The sequence below is a fragment of the Delphinus delphis genome, chromosome 8 (assembly GCF_949987515.2).
Source record: "Delphinus delphis chromosome 8, mDelDel1.2, whole genome shotgun sequence".
NCBI classification, from domain to species: domain Eukaryota; kingdom Metazoa; phylum Chordata; class Mammalia; order Artiodactyla; family Delphinidae; genus Delphinus; species Delphinus delphis.
Window position 1 is genome coordinate 56,500,737 of NC_082690.1, and position 20,167 is coordinate 56,520,903.

At 37.8% G+C, this 20,167-nt stretch overlaps 1 protein-coding gene across 12 annotated transcripts in view; it reads right to left on the reverse strand.

The window, feature by feature from the left end:
• Nucleotides 1-4,791: 4,791 nt before the first annotated feature.
• The window catches only part of EMSY (EMSY transcriptional repressor, BRCA2 interacting), an 80,611-nt gene continuing 65,235 nt past the window's right edge, over nucleotides 4,792-20,167 (reverse strand). For 4 of the 12 annotated variants that reach the window (XM_060018245.1, XM_060018243.1, XM_060018249.1 and 1 more), the window contains 7 exons: nucleotides 20,003-20,167; nucleotides 18,124-18,279; nucleotides 17,005-17,046; nucleotides 14,179-14,330; nucleotides 11,637-12,200; nucleotides 10,169-10,669; nucleotides 4,792-6,410 (listed from right to left, as the gene is read on the reverse strand). In XM_060018245.1, coding sequence (XP_059874228.1) covers nucleotides 6,216-6,410; nucleotides 10,169-10,669; nucleotides 11,637-12,200; nucleotides 14,179-14,330; nucleotides 17,005-17,046; nucleotides 18,124-18,279; nucleotides 20,003-20,167 — 1,775 coding nt within the window. In that variant the 3' untranslated portion in view covers nucleotides 4,792-6,215. Of the gene's footprint in view, nucleotides 6,411-6,517; nucleotides 10,670-11,636; nucleotides 12,201-14,178; nucleotides 14,331-17,004; nucleotides 17,047-18,123; nucleotides 18,280-20,002 lie in introns of those variants that run through there. The other 8 variants (XM_060018239.1, XM_060018238.1, XM_060018237.1 and 5 more) reach the window with 5 other exon arrangements.

The following is a 20,167-nucleotide window of genomic DNA, read 5'->3' on the forward strand; positions in this document are numbered from 1 at the left end:
GTAAAAACTGTTAAGAGACAAAGAAGCACAATGTACACTGATAAAAGGGTTGATTCATCAAAAACACAAAACAATTATAAGGATATATACACCAAACAGAGTTCCAGAATACATGAGGCAAGTATTAATAAAACTGAAGGGAGAAATAGTTCCACAATAGAGACTTGTGGAGACTTCAGTACACCACTTTCAATCATGGATAGAACATCTATGGGAATGAAGCTAGAAATCAATAAAAGAAGTAAAACTGAAAAATTCACAAATATGTAGAAATTAAACAACACACTCATATAACCAACAGTTGAAGAAATCACAAGAAAAACTAGAAAATATCTGAATTAATGAAAAAAAAAAAACCCAACATACCAAAGTGTAGGGAATATAGCAAAAGCAATGCACAGGGAAATTTATAGCTGTAAATACCTACATTAAAAAGAAAGCTCTCAAATCAATAACCTAACTTTACATCTTGAGGGACTAGAAAAAGAAGAAAAGCTAAGACCAAAGCTAGCAAAAGAAAGGAAATAATAAAGAATAGAATGGAGATAAATTAAACAGAGAATAGAAAAACAATAGAATCAATGAAGCCAAAAGTCAGTTATTGGAAAACTGGCAACGCGTTAAGTACTGACCAAAAAAAAAAAAAAAACCTATAAAGATCCTTATGCAATATAGTTTACAGTAGGTAACTAATAATAAGTGCTTAGTAAACACGTTTCTCCCAAAATGCTAGAGGAACCTAGCAGTGGGGGAGGGGGTGGGGGAGGAATGAATCCTCCTTGAAGAGATCTGGACAGTCCTAGTGAAGGAGGTGAAATTCAAGCTGGGCTTTGAGAAATGAGTGAGACTTTCTAATGCAGAGCATAATGTGTGTGCGGTGGGGGAGATAGGCAGTAGGCCAGGGTAGTGAAATGAGTTAAGAATCTAGAAATGTAGGTTGAAGCTTTGGCTAAGACCCTTGAATGCCAGCTTCATACTACAGTACTGGGGAACCACTGAAGATGTTAGAGAAAAAGGACATAAGGAGATGCGACTAGCATCAGAAAATAAATGTTAAATATATTTTTCTGCTCCAATGGACCAACATAACTCCAAATATTTTGTAAATGTGTTAATTCATTTTACCAGCTCTAATGGCTTAAAACTTAATGACTTCTCGTTGTTCTTAGAAAAAAGACCCAAACCTTTATAATAAGCTGCAAGATCCATATAGTTTGGTCTCCACCTTCCGCTCCCACCACGCTCACTGCCCTTGCTCTCCATGCTGCTGTCACACTGGCCTAAGTTCCCCTTCCACCACAAGGGTTTTTATCTGCTGTCCATCTACTGGACAGCTGTCCCCCTCCTCTATGCCTAGTTCAATCCTCTTCCTTAAGATTACACTTTAAACAATCCTTCCTGAGGGAAACTCCCCAACTTCCCATTTATATGCTATCATGGCACTATTTCCCTGTCATGGCATTTAGCACTGAATACATTTAGGTGTGATCTTTGATGAACATATCTCCTTTGCTACGCTGAAGCTCCATGAGGACAGGGGCTTCTCCCCCTGGCTGACAATTGTATCCCCGATGTCAGCCCAAAGAAAGTACCCAGTAACTATTTATTTGAAGGAAGAGAAAGAAAAGTCAGAAAGAACCACTTGGGAGGAATATTACTCATGTCTTTTTTAAAAGTAGGAATTATAATTCATTCCATCTTCTGCTGTTTTAAGCCTCTTAGAGCTTGTCCAAACTCACATGGCTTGTCAGGATTCAAACCAAGGCTTGTTGGGTTTTTTGTTTTGTTTTCAAAGCAAGCACATGTTTTCAGTTACAGTGTATACATAAGCAAGGAAGAGAGAAAAAGGCAGAGTGAGCCTTCTCACAAGTACAAAATCTACAGTGTTTCTTTTTTCAATATATATATAGGTCGTCAAACCTCACTTACTTAAAGGCTTACAAACCTGCAAGCAGAGGCAGAAGACTTTTTTCACTCTCCTTTCTTGGAAAGGCCTTGCTTATATGGTGCTTTTTTACTCCACTTTCTCTTGTCAGGAGCTTGTGACACATAATTAAACTCAAACTGAATTGAGCACCTCTGTTTGAGGCACGTAAGGCTGGTGAAAAGATAGTGTTATAGACAAACGCCAAGTTCCTCTGTCCTTCCAAAGGCTTCTGTCCTTCCTCTGTCCTTCTGTGTGAAGGCAAGTAAGGGGGGCAAAAAGATCGTGTTATAGACCAACACCAAGTTCCTCTGTCCTTCCAAAGGCCAGTCCTGTGTCTGGTGGCACACACTCCTCTAGAGAAAGCAGCAACTTGTGTGACTTGGCACCATACCTATTAGCTCATAATTTGTGAGTTTTGGTACATCGTTTTTCTCCAAGCCCTCAGTTTTCTATTTATAGAGGAGTGGTATAAATACTAGACTTAAAAAAATACAGCTCGTAACTCTGTGCCTGGCATTTTTTTGAGATGAATCTGCTTTTTAAAAAATGCCTGAAATTTTACATAAACTATTTCATTTAGTCTTCACAATAATCCTATGGGGTCAGAAACATTCACTTTGTATTATGGGGAATGTGACTTCCTCAAGTTCACATGACCAATAAACAGAGGAGCCTGGGACTCAAATACAGACCACCTGACCACTATTTCCTTTGCACTATCCCAGGTGCTACTGAGGTCTCCTAGCCCAGCAGGCTATTGACAGAACCTCACAAAGAAATATATTTAAAGGCATTTTCAACTATAAAGCTCTGTACAGTTTTAAGGATGTTAAGCAATTTGTTACATTAGAGGAAGAACGAGAACCTGATTAAGATTTTAAGGGTGATGAATTAATTTCCAGAAAACAGCTTACTTTTCTCTTTAAGAGTAGTAATATTTCTGTACTTCAAAAGCTCTCAATTTAAATAATAAAATAGAAAATAATTCAATTGAGAAATTGGCAAAGGACATTTCTCCATAGATGTATGAACAGCCAATAAGCACATGAAAAAAATGCTCATCATTAGCCATCAGGGAAATGTAAATCAGAACCACAATGAGGTACCACTTCATACACTAGCATGGCTATAATTAAAAAGGCAAATTATAGCAAGTGTTGGTTAAGATGCAGAGAAATTGGAACTCTCCTACACTGCTGGCAAGGATGTAAAATGTGTAGTCACTGTGGAAAAGAGTTTGGCAGTTCCTCACAGTGTTAAAAATACTTACCATATGACCCAGCAATTGCACTCCTAGATATTTACCCAAGAGAACTGAAAATTTATGTAAAACTTGTACACAAATGTTCGTAACAGCATTATTCATAAGAGCGCAAAAATGGAAACAACCCAAATGCCCATCAACTGATGAATGGATAAAATGTGGTATATCCACACAATGGACTATTACTGAGCCACAAAAAGTAAGGGAGCACTGATACATGCTACAACACCAACCTTGAAAACACTATACTAAGTGAAAGAAGCTAGTCACAAAAGACCACATATTGTATGATTCCATTTATATGAAATGTCCAGAATAGGCAAATCCATAGAGACAGCAATTAGTTTAGCGGATGCCTAGGGCTAGGGTGGTGGTGGTTTCAGGGGTACAGGGTTTCTTTTGGGGTTACGCAAATGCTCTAAAATTGACTGTTGTGATGACTGCCGAACTCTGTGAATATACTAAAAAACCACTGAACTGTATACTTTAAATGGGTGAATTGTATGACATGTGAATTAATCTCAATAAAACTACTTTTTTTTTAAGTTCTCTAAGTTCACCATAAACTGCATCTGCAGTACAAAGTATTTATCAACGTTTACTTTAAACCAAATGGATTTTTCTTATCACTGTCTTTAACAGTTAGGGTTTATTAATTTTGTAGCATTTGCATTGTAATCTCTGAATATCTTTCACGTGGATGACTTAAATTTACATTTAACTTATGGACTTAAACATATGAAATACTAATAGATCTAATGTTAAGACTTTCAATAAAAGTATGCCTGGAGATGGCATCACCACCCACCTACCTAATCAAGAAATCTAAGAGCCACTCTTGTTACCTCTTTCCTTTAGCCTTCGTATCCATTTCATCAGCAGGTAACCTTGTTTATCAACTCCATTAGGGTAGGATTTTCTGTTTATTCACTACGGTATATTCCTGGTGCTTAGAATGGCACCTGGCACACAGAAGATGCTTAATTAATATTTGTCGAATAAACTGAAATTCATGCTCTCCTTGAAATTAACAACTTTAAAAGAAAAAAGATTATATCCCACACTTGATAGTTTGTTAAAATATATACTAATTTTTAAAAATGAAGACTATGGAAATTTCATTTGCCATTTCAGTTGCTGAAACATATTAAGGCTAAATTCTCAAAGGGACACAGGTATGCTATGGTGCCAGAATATGTAGAAGTAGAACATAATGACTTTATTCAAGTTTGCTCGTGTTACCTGATGCATGAATATTTAAAAGATATTTTATAAAAACTTACATCTGTAAGTAATGGACTGACCATAACAGAGGGCTTAACCTGGAATACATGGATAGGCTTAGGGGCCCATGAACCCCTAAAAATGTATGCAAAACCTAACGTGTATATTGGCATGTGTATCTTTTTGGTGAGAGAGTTCATAGTATAATTAGATTTTCAAAGAAGTCTATGACCCAAGAGGTTAAAAAAAATTACTTAACTAGAAACAGTCACAAAGTCTTTTCAACGTGAATTTGTACAACAAAATAATAACCAAGAGCTCCATCTATGGGTATAAGTCCTTATCACGTAGCAGAAATAATGACAACTACCAGAGATCAGTGCATCTTGTGAATGCTTGTGTTTAAATCTTCAGTGTCACTTCAGTGGGAATTTATTAACTACAGGGTCACAGTTTTTTTTTCCAGATATAGATGTAAAAATTCGGAGACCATTGATGAATTCTACTTACAGTACTTCAGCACCAAAAAATTGGGCAGTTATGCTGATATATGTATGTACAGTTCAACATTTGTCAGTCTTAAAACGCTTATTTATAGTGAAATCTATATAAAACCGTTAAAAATTTTTCTATTTACATTTAAAAAAAATGAAAAGTATAGTTTCCTTTGCCACAACTTGTCAAAACTGACTCTTACCCTCCCACCCTCTTACCCCTCACTCTACTTGTGACAGACAGTGATCACAAGACCAAACATATTGCTTTAACAAATCGTGTCCTAAAAAGGTAGAATGTTTAAAACCATTACATTTAGAACTGTAAATGAACTTTTTATACATTTCAAAGGGGGGTAAACAAAATTATGTAAAAGTTATTTTCAAAGTCTCAGTCCAACATGAATGTGCAATTTCAATGTTAAGATAGCATCATATGAATAATTTGTTTTCCTGAACATAACTGAACATTTCCTTTGGATCAGAAAATGTTTCTTTTCCTCTGTTTCACAATGAAACATTTTCTCATTAAGTTTTCTTAAAGGAGAAGAGGGAGGTTTGGAGATGGAAAAGGTAGGCAATCCCAGCGTACAGGAAATTTGTCAGAAGGAATATGGCCTGCTTTGAAATGTTTACATTTAAATAAATAGAAGGCAAGTGTGCTGCCTAGAGCACAAAGGAACAACAACACAATAAATTAGCATACAATTGGTGAGAATGTACAAGCCACCCAAAAAGTATTTCCCACGGGTTAGGGACCTGATTTCTACCATCTAACAAGGTTTCTTTAATGCCAGTATTAAAGAACTAGTTATTTTATAAAATATGAACTGAGCAGATGTAAAATGTTAACCAATTCAGCACTTGCAGGGATTTGCAAAAACATACAAGATTTAAAAAAAAACTGTTCCTGACACACTGTTTCAAAATACAAACTATTCACATTCTCCTTTTTTGATGGTGTTTTGCTCAGTAGAAACCAGCTGAGGAACATTCACAGGAAAAGTCGCTTTCCACTGCAAGACAAACTTTTCCATTAGCCATGGTCCGACAGAGAAAGAATATCATGTCTCACGTCACTGTAGATGTGCATCTTTTTCTTTTTTCAAAAAGAAGTACATTCCCCTGTGAATTTTATCTTGTTTTAAAATGCTACTCCTGCAGCAATCCTTGTTCAAACACTGCTGTTTCAGGGTCCACAGTCTAAGCATGGGCAAAGTGCTCTCTTTAGACATCAAAATACAAGGGCTTCCCTGGACACTTGGTAACCAAGTAGGTTTTAAAGTGCACTCCTGTGTCCAAAACACTAGGACCGTTCAGCAGAACTCTGAGAGGGGCTGGGTTCGGTTCCCTCTTCTGTGCTACTGTCTATGTCCTGCTCCATTGCCGTCTCATCGTCATCCAACTGCTGACTGGTGAAGTTGTTTAGCTCAAGGAGCCCGCTGGGCTCTACTACCACATTGGAGCTGGAGTGGCAAGGAATAGCATACTGGGGAATGGCCTGAAAGAGAAGACACAGGAGAGCTTTACAGTTTAAAAAAAAAAAAAAAAGGTGACAGAAGGATTTCCTCAACAATAAGGAAGGAAAAAAGGAAACTGACATTAATTGGACAACTACTAGATGCCAGGCACTGTGCTAGATGCTTAATATTATTCCCATTTTACAAATGAGGAAACTAAGATAGTAAGCGACTTAATCAAGGTCACACAGTTGGTCAGTGTTAATGCCAGGATGCCATGATTCAAACCCAAGTCCTCTACAACTCAAAGTGATCTTTCTACTCCTTAATGGTGCCTCTTCTAACAAAGGAGGCTGAAGTCTGGGCCTAATTCAAGAGACAGACTTTGAAGGACATTTTTATTTGGTCATTAAGCATATTTTAAATGTAAATGTAATCAGATTTTGCTTATTATTATCTGTAAGATGAATGATTAATCTGCTGATACCATAATATATTTTAAGCCCTTTGGTAGTTCAAAGGGGAAGTTATTTGTTTGGGTCACATAATAACAATCTTTATTGAAAATAAGACTAGGGAGGACAAAACTCTCTTTTGAACAATAAAAATACCAATAGATAAACACATATTAGGCCATATTGCCTTGTCAGATTCTTTTTTCTCAACTTTATTATATACCTTCTTAAAAGGTATATCAGTTCATATCATACCCCTACTTAAAACTCTACAATTGTTTCCTATTGTACTTGCTATGAAATCAAAAGCCTTACCATGGATGGCTCCAGCCTTATGCCAAACTCACTGGTACCATAGGGTGTTTGCACTAGTTCTTCCCTTCTTCCTGGAATACTCCTCCTCCAAATCCTTACATGGTTGGTTCCATCTTGTCATCTGCATCTTAGCTCAAATGGTTAGAGTAAAAGGCTTTGAAAAGCCTTTCTTCTATGAAAGGAAACCAGAGTACTGGCTCGATCCCACCCCCCACTCCTATTATGTTCTGTTACATTTTCTTCATTGCATTTATCATCTCTTTGTTTTCTTCTCACCCTTAGAATGTAAGATCCAAGACAGTACGGACCAGAGCACAGAACTCGACTATCTTTTTCAGTGTTAGATGCCCATAACTTTAAACAGGGCCCAGCACACATTAGATGCTCAATAAATACTTTCCAAATGAATAATGTATCTTTAACATAAAAACCCCAGAGCAAAGCTGAATATCAGCACTTTGAAAATATACCTAACCAAAACAACCATCTACTGAGGGAAGATGCAAATTTAAGTTTAATACTATCAAGGAAATAGTGTAAGATGCCTAGGCATTGATTCTAGGGTGCTGAAGTTTTTTTGTTTTTCCTCCCTCACCCTCCTGCCCCTGTTCCATATAGCTAATCATTGTGAAAAAGTCTCAGGTAGGGTCAGAGTTTTAGTTCAGCTCTGGCTTTGACTTGCTGTGGACCTCTGAAAAAGTCACTTCACTTCCTTGAGCTTTAGTTTAATCTTGTGTAAAATAAGATAATTAGAGAAGATATGCTCTAAAGATCATTGCAGTTCTAAAATTCTATCAATTCCACATATATAGACTCCTTCAGAACAGAAGATACATTCCTTTTGTTTACTCCTCTATCCTCACAACTAGCACAGTGCCTGGAAGACAGAGGTTAAATAATACATGTGGAATGAATGAATGAATGAATAAATGAAATACAGATTATCTGTCTACAAAGCGTTTAATATTAAACATGCTGAATTTTTACAGAATAGTTTTTAAGGAATCAAAGAACTTCTGCAGACTTCCTTCACTCATGTCAATAGGTTCTTTACTAAATCAGTAAAAATCAATACTTTGGGTCAAAGCTAAGCATAACTAGTGAGACCTGAAAATGTTCTAACCATATATTAGTGATGATTATAATAAGAGAAGCTATCCTTATTGAGTATTACTCTGTATCAGACACTTAACCAGCTGCTTTATATACATTTTCTCAATCCTCAAAACAACCCTGTGAGTTAAGTGTTATTGTTTCCATTTCATCACAGGGACAGAGGTTAACTCTGTTGCTCCAAGCCACAATGTGGTTAAGGAGTACAGGTGAGATTCAAATCTAGGCATTTCTGACTCCAAAAGCTTGGTTCTTAATCACTATGCTGCTCTTCCCTCTGGCACAGCAACCCAGCATATGGTACATGCTAAAAGTTAGTTGATATTCTTGTAGAGAACCCACTCATTAGCTGTCATCCTTGATACATGAAGCAAATTACATTTTCACCCCTTTTCACAAAGTACAGAAAATAATTTCTAAATAAGTTATTCAAAATTATTTTCAGTTTAGTGAGTATACCAATTTAAACTCCCAGGAGCCACAGTAAATTTTAGTAAAAATAGTAATAGCTACCATTTATTGGGCAATCACTACAAGCCAGGTACTGTGCTAGGTGCTTCATCTCAATTTTGTGTAATCCTTATGTCAATCGTGTAAAGTAGGCATTCCTTACTCCCATTTTACTGATGAGGAAACGAAGGCACAGTGAGGTTAAGTAGTCTTGCCCAAAGTCACACAGTGAATGGCAAAGCCAGGAAACTTCGTTTTTCACCAAACCCTACCTCTGCAGGTGGAAAGAAAACGTAACAAATCCTTTGGTCAAGGATTATTTAGTTCACTAACATTTGTTCTGACAGGAAGGAACAAATTATTTGAATAATTTAATGGCCAGATCTATTTGCATTTAAGCATTTCCCCCATATTAAGTTAAATCATATTTGGATTAATATTGGTCAATTTGCATTCTCTCATGGCTTGGCATCGCAGGAAAGGCAAAATTTACTATAGGAACACCTAAGTCACACAATAGTGAGTCTACGGTAAATACTAGACTATCCACATTTCAATACATCCAAATTCTCAATTAACTAAAATGTGCTGCTCTGACACCTTCCAAGCAAAAACGATAAATGTCAAGAGAACAACCTGATACCTTGCAAGGAGAGAGGGAAATAAAACACAACTTCTAAAAGCTACTCTGGACCCAGTGTAACTTTTCAGTCTGGACCTGTTATACAAGATGACAGATGAGTTTTAAAATGAAGGGAATGTGAGGCATAGTTAGATCTACTGTCAATGAATAATCCATCATGTTCACTAGCCTGTACTTACCAGGGCAGGACAGTAACCATAATAAGATTTTTCAATAACACAATGATTGAAATAAAAAGCAAAGCTTTACGGTTAATCTCAGGTTAGACATAAAATTAAATTACTAAGAAACATTTTCTTACAACATGTTTCTCCAGACATTTCAGTTAATTAAGGTTTTATTGTCCTGAAAACCATAAATTTGGATCAAGAACTGTGTTTCTGCAAGGAAAGGGTCCCTGAAACTAACTTGAAATAGGAGTACAATCCAGTTATATCCCAGAAGTACAAACTACTTATATTCTTTGGGCAAAGACTGGGGAGCCCAAAGTTTGACCTGGGAAGTTGCTGATCTTGTAGGTTGACTTGCTGAGTCAACACTGGCAAGTGTGGCTTGCATCTATGAATCAAGCAGACACATGGGCCCAGGGCCCTTGACTGCCTCTAAGGTGTGCTGTTGTGACAATATCCATCAATTTTCTAGGACTTTGTTTCAGAAAATAAGTATAAATTTGTAACAGGTAGTAAACCAAGTTTGTCATATGCCATCTCAAAGATAAATCTCTTTCCAATTTTGGCTTGACTTTTCCTGTGACATCCCAAAACACACCAAACCCACAACCCCCAATATGCTCAAGATTTCTGGTGTTCCTTCCGATTCTTACCTGGATGATAATTTCTGCTGGGCTCTCTTCAGCTTTCTTTTGGACTACATTCTGAATACGCATGAACTGGCCTGTCGTAGGCACTCCTGGTGCATCGATTTTCCTTGTCGTTAGGGGAGGGCCAACAGCAGATGGACTTGAACAGGACTCTCTACATTTCTGTTGCTGGGGAGTGGAATTCGCCATCCCTGCCACCACCACATGGGTGGAGGGTAATGATCCTGCTTCACCAGTGAGCATACTAGTGGCAAGAGCCTTCTTTGGGGGATCCACTACCATATGCTCTACATTTGTATCAATCTGAGCTTCCATCAAAGACATTTTCAAAATGTCTGACACTGCTGTCTTCTCAGAGGCCTGAATGGGAGATATGCTTGTAACTGGTGATGTCAACTTAGGCACAGAACTGCCACCAGTTATCTTTGTAACTGTGGGAGGCTGGCGCCCCTCAAAAGTTATCTTTGTAACAGAGGATCCTTGGGTTATAACTGGCTGCTCCACCTGAAAACAAATTGGGGTTGTGTGTGTTACAGCTACATATCTTTGAGAAAACCTATCAAACACCCCAGACAATATGGCAAAAGAAACATTCGTGCGGTATACTAGGAAGATATTTTGAAGCTCGGTGTTTTAAGAAGAGGGCTGATGGGAAAGTATCTGATTACTTGTCAGAAACCTAGTAAAAGAGGAGGGGTCAAAAGAACCTTTGTTCAGCCAGCCAAGGTTCATAACAGTAAAGGAAAAAAAAGTCACAGCAGCCTTGTTTTCCTTTGGGATTTACATCCCCACACAGTATACCTTCAACCGATCTCAAGTTATTTCATATAATCTTCAGCTTTTTAAAATAAAAAGTAGGGTTTTTTTTTCAATCTTCTGCTTCAAAATACATTTATACAAACATATTCTATATATATGTATTTATAATACACACATACATCACTTCAAAGCCACTGATTTTCCATAATATAATTTTTTTTCAATATTCACAGATAATTCCTCCAAAATCTAGAAGATAAATCTAGAAGATAAATTTATTAACCAAATCGTGATGATGTAAAACTACAAAGGAAGATGGTCAATGAAGCTCCTTAAAAGACTATATTTTACTTAGCATTATTGCCACAGAAATAGAGTTTACAGGCATGGAAATAAATATTTTATACCTAAAAATTAAAATAATTTAGGGATATCGCTTCTAGGCACTGTTGATCAATGCTGAAGTTATTTCATTAAAAACTGCCTGGAAAATCAAGTTCTGAGAGCTATGCTTTTTTTTCTTCCTATATTAACGCGTGCATTTCTTCCCTAATGTCAACCTTCTGATGGGGTAAAGTAATACCAGTGTAATGAGGCTTTTGAGTTTCCTCTTGCCAGGAGAATGCACTGCTAATCACGATAGGGCCGTGATGTTCTCATTTTTTCCGTGAACAGAGAAGTTTAACTTTGCATGCTATCAATATTCCGTTACCTGGCTTGCCGGCTGTTTCTCTGACGAGGCTGGGAGCGGCATTTGGCTCTGGGGGGTTTGGGGCTGCACGTAGATTTTTGGTTGGTTCGGAGCCTGCTGCAGTTTGGGGAGCTGCTGCGTGGTTTTCACTGCAAGCACCTGTACTACAGTTTGTGGGGGCTGTGCCATTAAGGTAGGAAGCTGCCTGTCTTTGGCCACCATGGGATGCTGTGTGTGCTGTACATCTGGCTTGGGCTGTGCTTGTTCTTGCTGGAGAGGGGTGAGTTTTTGATGCCTGATGGAAAGCTGGGGCATTTGCGGGAGTTTGTGCTGGAGCTGGTCTGCCTGCAGGTGGATGGTCTGCTTCTGTTTAGTCTGGAAGCACTGCAGAGTTTTCACTTGCAGCTGAGTCTGTTCCAGCTGTGGCTGGCTAAGTTTCTGCTGTTTAGCTGACTGTGACTGAGTCAGGGCAGATCGATAAAACAGACCTGTCTGAGGGTCTAAAGTGTCCATCTCTTCAACCTCGCCCTCCTCAGTTCCAAGTTCCTCGCTGTGTTTGGTAAAAGCAGTGTGACTGCTTAATGCCTAAGTAAAAAAGGCACAAAGTAAGAATGAAATAAGAAAAACACCTATATTGCTACATTTTCCTCAAATTGGAAAAGACTTGATTACAAGAATCATTCAAAAAAATTTCAGAAGGGAGAACCTAAAAAGACCAAAAAACCCCAAGGTTTCTAAACCTAAAGGGGGCCTTAGATTGAGACTCTTATAATTTCAACTCTTAGTACTTCAACATTAAGTACTGCAAAAACTGGCCAAACTCACTGCAATAAGCAAAGTCCTAGAGGGCCCAGAACTTATAGGTAAGAGAAATAAGGATGCCCTGCAAGCACAGCACGACACAGAAAAAGAAAAGGCTCCCTGGCTCAGGACACAGCTCTCCAGCCTGGTCATCAGAGCTCTTCACCTGTCCAAAGGAAGAACGCAGCAACCCAGGAGTGAGGCAGCCAGAGAAAAGCCAAGGTTCAGAGAAGCCCACTTTGGCCGTGTGCCCATCCATCCAGCACGGTCCAGAGGTAGGCGTTATCTGAAGGCCATGCCCATCCCAGTCCCCACAGAGGGCCTCTCGGCTCCGAGTGGAGATGGTTCGTCAGGCTTCACGCCAAGGTCTGCATGAACTGCTCGCTGCCCCAGCCCTCCTCGCTCTTTGCTTGGGTTCTAGGCCCACCAGGCAATGGCTCCCCAGAGACCTGGCTCCCAGGAGGGAAGGAGACCGGGGAGGGGACAAGAGTGTTCCTATCAGTAGAAAGGGAGATGGCCTGGTGTCAGTTATAATAGCATTGGGAGGAGGCAGCGATCTTGAGTGACATGGTTAGGGTCAGCTGTCCGACCTCTCTGGGTGTCTTGAGGAAGGTCAATGTCAGGACAGCCAGACGAGGGCCAGACTCCAGGCTGAGAGCGGACACCCAGCAAAACCTCTGGCCATCTGGCTTCCCTCACTGACAGAAGATCCACCCCAACCCCATCCTTCCCACTGCCTTGTCAAAGGCTACACATCTACTCTAAACTTTAAAACTTTGAGATTCAACTGAAACCCTGCCCTATCTCATAATGACCTTACGCATATAGGTTTTTAATTCAACAATTTCTTCACTGCCTTTCTGGTAGTTTGCCTGTAATTAGGGTCAACCTCTACCAGCTGAGTAATGATAATTTATGTGGCTACTAATAATAAGTCATGCTTAAATCTGATATTTATGATATAACTTTATAATAGAGGCAGGATGCTTTGGGTTTAAATCCTGGCTCTGCCACCCAGAATAGGTTATTTAATTTCTATGAGCATGAGTTTCCTCATTTGTAAGAGAGATAATTCACCCACCTTGCAGGATCATACCAAGAATTAAACAAGTTAAAGTATTTAAAGCTCAAAGCACAGTATCTGGCACAAAATCAATGTCATCAATATATTTTTTCCTTTTCCCCATTACCCTTGGTACCAGATTTTCTGTTTCATACTAATTCATTCTCCTTCCTGTGAGTCTCTTCCTCAACTGATCACATACAGTAAAAGAAGTAAAATATTCAATAAATATGTTAAAAAATGAAAGAAGTCAAATATTTATTTACCTACTTAATGTTTCCATAAGGATTCATTATAAAAGCAAAGAGTAAAACAAATGAAAAACCCAGCAACAGCAACAAACAGCTAAACAAGCCAAATTCTGTTTCATCTGAAAATCTTACCTCAGTGATAAATCCTTCCATAACAATAAAATACATAGAAACAGTGACCAATTCTGATGTCATAGATTCATCTAGATAGCCTCACCCTTTTGAAATGTTAAGAGTTCACAGAAGATCCAAGAATACTATTTCTTAATTACTTTCTGGTGTTAAGACTCTCAGTTCATTTCCCTTACTCACTCCTCACAGATGAAAGAACTATATACAAACACTCCTCAACTCAGTTATTTCCCCTCTTATAAAAGGAGATGAAACTAAACCTTATTTCAGGAAGGAGGCAGTTACAGAAGGTAGGAGGAAAAAGAAGAGATACAACCTGCTGCATGATGTGGGTGATTGCTCCAGGGGAAGATGCTGGGATGGACTTCACCACCACCGAAGTCTGTGTTGCAGTCTGTGACTGAGCCACGTGTTGGAGGAGGGTCCGCTGAGGCTGGGAGGGCTGCTGGGGCTGGGAGCGATGGCTGACTGAAAATAGAGAAGGTGATGATATTTCTCTAGAAATCACCACAGCATCTGTAACCAGCAGTCATTTGAAACAAACGTCTGTGAGATTGCATCACAGAGAGAAAGTGTGGTACTAGGAGGCAGAAGACCAGAGTCTGCCCACTTATGAGCTGTGTGACTCTGAAAAAGTCACTTAGCTTCTCTGAGACTCTGTGTCCTCATCTGTAAAACGGGAATAACAGAGCTATTAGAAGGATGAGATGAGAAATGTATGTGGAAGCACTGTGAAAACTATTATCACAAAGGAGGAACAAATCCCTTAAAGTTATATCCTCTTGTGAGTTGTACTCTTTCTCCAGTGACCTTTACCCCATTAAGGTAACAAAACAACAATCAGTTTCTGCAATCAAATCCCAGACTAATATCTTTAAGGACAGTGAGACAGTACAAGTTCTTTAATCTCTTGGTCCCCGTTCCAGATGCAATACAAAAACCAGAAGCATTCACTCCTTTATATATAAAGTGACACTGTCTCATATCCTAAAGATGTAAGAGGTCAAGGTGATACTGCAGAAAGAGAACTGGACCAAGAGTCACAACTGGATTCTGTCCCGCTCTGCCACCAACCAGCTATGTGAATTTGAAGAGGTCACTTAAACTCTATGTTATTAACCTCTAAAATTTAGAGGTTTTATTTGTGTTTGTTTTATTTTTGTTTTTTTATTGGGATAAAAACTTATTTTTTAGAAGAGGACCAAATGAAGTAATGAATTGAAAATGGTCCTTAAATTGTTAAGTACTAAAATATAAAGTTAACAAAATAACAGAAAAGTCAGTGTTCTTTCTTTCATCTATTCAAATTTAGCTCATCTGACACAAATGAGTGAGAGTATAGTTTAGGAAACAACCCCACCTCTTAGTCTCTTGCTACAAGGTCCCATGGAGCAAACTATACATTTATATTTACATTTATATACAGATGTAAAACGATACATCTATGTTGATGCCAAACTACCATTTTTAATCAGCCTCAATTTCAACTTTTTTTTTCTTTTTTAAATGTATTTATTTTTGGCTGCGTTGGGTCTTGGTTGCTGTATGCAGGCTTTCTCTAGTTGTGACGAGCGGGGGCTACTCTGTTGAAGTGCGTGGGCTTCTCATTGCTATGGCTTCTCTCGTCACGGAGCACGGGCTCTAGGCACGCAGGCTTCAGTAGTTGTGGCGTGCGGGCTCAGTAGTTCTGGCGCATGGCCTTAGTTGCTCCACGACGTGGGATCTTCCTGGTCCAGGGCTCGAACCCGTGTCCCCTGCATTGGCAGGCGGATTCTCAACCACTGTGCCACCAGGGAAGTCTTCTCAATTTCAACTTTTTAAACAGTATAAACAATTATCACTTCTTATTCTACAGACCTTTAAAAATGCTTATGGTCACTAGGAAACCAACTTTTTGAATCAGGAACAGATTAAAACAAATCTGTAAAATTAGCTAAGGATTTTGAGAGTATCAAAACTCTCTCAATAATCCGTGGTTCTAATTCTCATATATCTTGATCTACAATTTCAAGTAGTAGTGGTTCCATACTTTAAAAAGTCATAGTGGAGTGACCCAGGGTAAGGTGAACACTACAAAAATCAGTGTAAAAGTGCCATTTATGTGTTACAGTACAGAACTTTAAAACTAGCCAGTGAAATATAAACAAGCTTTATTTTTATAACATATTCTATCTAAATTCACAACTGCAGTTTTTCTATTGTTGCTATACATATGCCTACATGTGATATGAGGTTATAGGTAGCACCAGCAGTATTCTTTTATAAATGTACTACAGTATCTTACTGTATTTCACAATATGCTTTATATGTACATTTTAAATTATATGTGTTAATAAAATCTTTCATATGTGTTCAATCAAACTGAAAAAAGGTTTATATTAAAATAAGTATTGAATCATTTATAATATAACTGAAAAAGAGAAAAAACAAATCATACTAATAATATTAAAATTAAGCAAGCAAATTAATGAAGTTTTTTACTGATGTAAGCATCATCAGAAATGAATGACATTTGAAAAATAAATAGTACATAAATATAATTTCTGATGAAATTATCAGATTATATGGCAGATTTCTGTTGCCCACACTAATCTTCATAATTATTACATTAAATTTATTAAGAAATGAAATGGATTTAATAGATGATCAGCTAAAACCATTTAAAAATAATCCTCATTCAAGACACTATAAATCTCTTCATAGTAATTCCCCAGAGTGCAGAAAAGTTAGAGAAAAATAATATCCACTGCAGGATGATACAAGAGGCCAGGGCCAGGAAGCTGGCTTTGAAGTCAAAGAAAAAACTCAGTGAGGCTGAGGATATATATGATGGGAGGAGATTATGGAAGGGAGGTCACAGAGTGCATACTTGGAAAACAGCTGAAGTGACCTTAACTGGGCCATGTAAACACCATAAAACAGTCACTTATTTCTTTAAACAACTCATTTTTCCAATGTCAAACTGCTCATTTCTGAGAAAGAATCCTAGTATTCTGCAAAAGGAAAGTCTCTCTCCCTTTCACTGAGTAGAGCTTACCTTTCCTCTACCAGATCAGAGTAGAGCGCATCCATTTAAGTGGTTCCCCCTCAAACAATCATATTTTACCTTAGGTTATACTACAAATGGATGCACACCACTTACCTAGAAGGGGAAAAGCAACCTCTGTCCCCTCATCAGTGCGTTCTGAAAAGGATAAGTAAGGGAAGAAATCATAGGTCTTTTCATCTATTTACTGTTTGATAATCTAGTCTATCCCCAGAGGTTATTATTGATTTCCCCAACATACTATGCTCTGCTTTTTGCTAAATAGCTCTAAAGAAAGATACTAGATGGCTTTCCATAATCTTTAATTGGATTTTCCCTTTAGGCAATTTTAACCCATTAATCTTAACAATATCTCCTAAAATGATACCAAAGAATTCCTTTTCCACTTTGTTATTTACATCCTTCAAATATTTGTAACTTTATGTTCTTTTTTAATCACTGCTAAAGAAAACGTAAGACAGGTGTTCTTTACATACTGCCTCATAAATTATCTCTCCTAACCCCTAATTATTCACATTGCTACTCTCTGAACTATTTCAAATCTCAAGGTAATGAAGTGTCCAAAACAGAAAGCAGTATTCCAGGTGTGGTCTCACCAGAATATGAAAGAATCTATTATCCTTCTTGCTCCACTTCTCTACATATGCCATCCAAAAACCTCAATAGTGTTTTGCTGCCAGACCACATTTTAAACAAATACCTAATGTGCTTTCCACCAGAACTCCTAAGTATTTACAGGGATTTAAAATTTTCCACATTTTTTTCTTTATATTTTAAAAAAATTATTTTAATTTTCCACATTTTTTTCTTTACATTTTCTTTACATTTAAAAAAAGAAAGAGGCTTTTATACCTTATTTCTCCCTTGACCCACCTCCCCTTCCCCAAAACTAAAAAATCCAGATGCATATGAATATTTATTCTTATATAAAAGATATTCTATCCTCTCACTGCAACTATTGCCCTATGTTCACAGATGTTATTTATGGCCAACTTGCAGTTTTATGTTACTAGCAAACTTTCTAACAACCTATTGATTTTTTCCCCCTGGTCATTAAAGACAGGGTAAAGCCCAAGGACAATGTGAATTTGCTCTCAGAGAAAACTGGAAGAGATCTAGAAATATAAAAAATATATTCTCCCCAAAACAACCATCTCATGAAATCCAGATATGTAGCTCTCCTACCTTAATACTGCTTTTTAAGAGGACACCTACCAGTAGTGATGTATTCAGCAACTAGTTCGGACTCTACCACAGCAATTGATGGACTCTCAGGAGAATGTCTCTTTTCCTGGGTCATCTGAATAGGCACTGCCATTTGACTCAAGTCAATAGTGGGTTGTCTTGGTTTAGATTCCAATTTTTCCTTTACTGTATAAAAAAGTCAGGGGAAAAATTAACTTTTATTACAAACAAGTACTAAAACCAGAGTTGTTCTCGGGAATAATGAACAAGACCTCTGGGGTGCCACATGGGCAGTAACTAAGGAGTCAGTGAATTGAAAACAAAAAAGCAGACTGCTATGTATGGCTGTAGAGTGCACAACTTGTGCAACCATACCCAGTAGCCTAGCAAGAACTCATATGCAATCAGACTAAAATCCGCCCCTATTATCACTAGGCCAAACAATTGCATCTGTTTCCCCTGTACATACTCCCCTTAGAACATTTCCTTCACCCTTCTTCAAGGCGGTACCTGGTATTGTGGAGTTCACCAACCTGAAAACAAAGGGTGAGTAAGCAGTACACAGCATGATTTGCTCTAGGGCACACCTGCCCAGAAGAGCACAACACAGTGAATAGTGACCAGTTTAATTTGATCTATTAAAAATTCAAGATAATCTCCAAAGAAATGTTACAATATTTTTAGTGACTCTTAAAGAATAAAAATTTTCAGTGTCAGGAAAATATGGCCTCTCTGTTACTGCAAAAATGTCAATGGAATGGTCTGGAGTCAAGAATGGTTTCCATGGATAGAATAACTTTCTATATTATCACTTTTTCTACAAAATCATTTGGTTTCTACCCTCTATAAGGCTTTAATGGAAATAGCTGAGTATGTAAAAGATAAGGAGCTGAGGAAATGCCTAAAGCCAAAAATAACACCAATAGAAAGATTAACCAAAGACTTACAATAAAAGCTAGTATTCTTTGGGTAGTGTTGAGTGGATGTTACAAACAAATAGTAACCAGTAATTAAGTACACTGAATGATCATTCAGATTATTCTCACCAAGCATATAATGTAACAAAATCAAGATAATCATTTAAACAAAGAAAGCAAAACAAAACCAAAGGAATACAAAAGTCACCCCACAAATAGAGAGGACATTGAACTAGGAATCAAAAGACATGGACTCTCACTCTGCCACTAACCAACTGGGTAACCTCTCTAGGTCTCGGTTTATTTATCCATAATGAAAGGGTTGGATGAGATCATCGCTAAGGTCCCTTAAATACTCTGACAATATTTGACCTATTATAATAAAAGTCAGTATAACTAACACAGTTTTGCCTAGAGCTTATCAAAGATATTTAGTAACTAGAAATACTGATTGGATCTTGTTAAATAAGAATAGCTTTGCATGGAAGCTCAAGTTGTTAAATTACACAAAGAAGTATGAAGATAAAAAAACAAATTAGAATGCTAGCAAGGCCATTAATGGTGTTTTAGGACCACAAAACTGCCCCATCAATATCAAGGAGGATGGCAGGGGCCCTCCAATCTGCCTCCTACTATTCTTGAATAGAACTGGCAACTGTACTGCATTTATCTCCGTGCTTAGAACTCATAGACCTACTCCTTTCTGGTGACAAAAGGCAACAGGATTGTCCATTTTAAGCAGGAGACAGAGAAGAAAGAGCTCTGCCATTTTTTTCTTCTTTCTACTGATTATAGTCTGTCTATCCTTCAGTACTCCTGTGAACATCCTAATGAACTGACAAGTAAACAGACTGCACCAATGATTATAGACAAGTCCAGAGGGGGGAAATGTGCTCAAATAATAACAAAGAAAATATAACAGTAGTAGTATTTTAGCACAACCCATCTCTAGAGAAAACATGCTTCATTCAATTGAGCATGTGAATTCATACCTGTTGTCTGTTGGAGTTCTAACAGAGCTTTGATTGTTGAAGTAGCTGATTGTGATTCACTGGATACATCCTGATAAATTATGGTGGGGCTAGTCTCCATTGCAATCTCATGTTCTGACCAATCCTGACGCCGGGAAGCAATTACATGAACTACAGGCTGGGAAT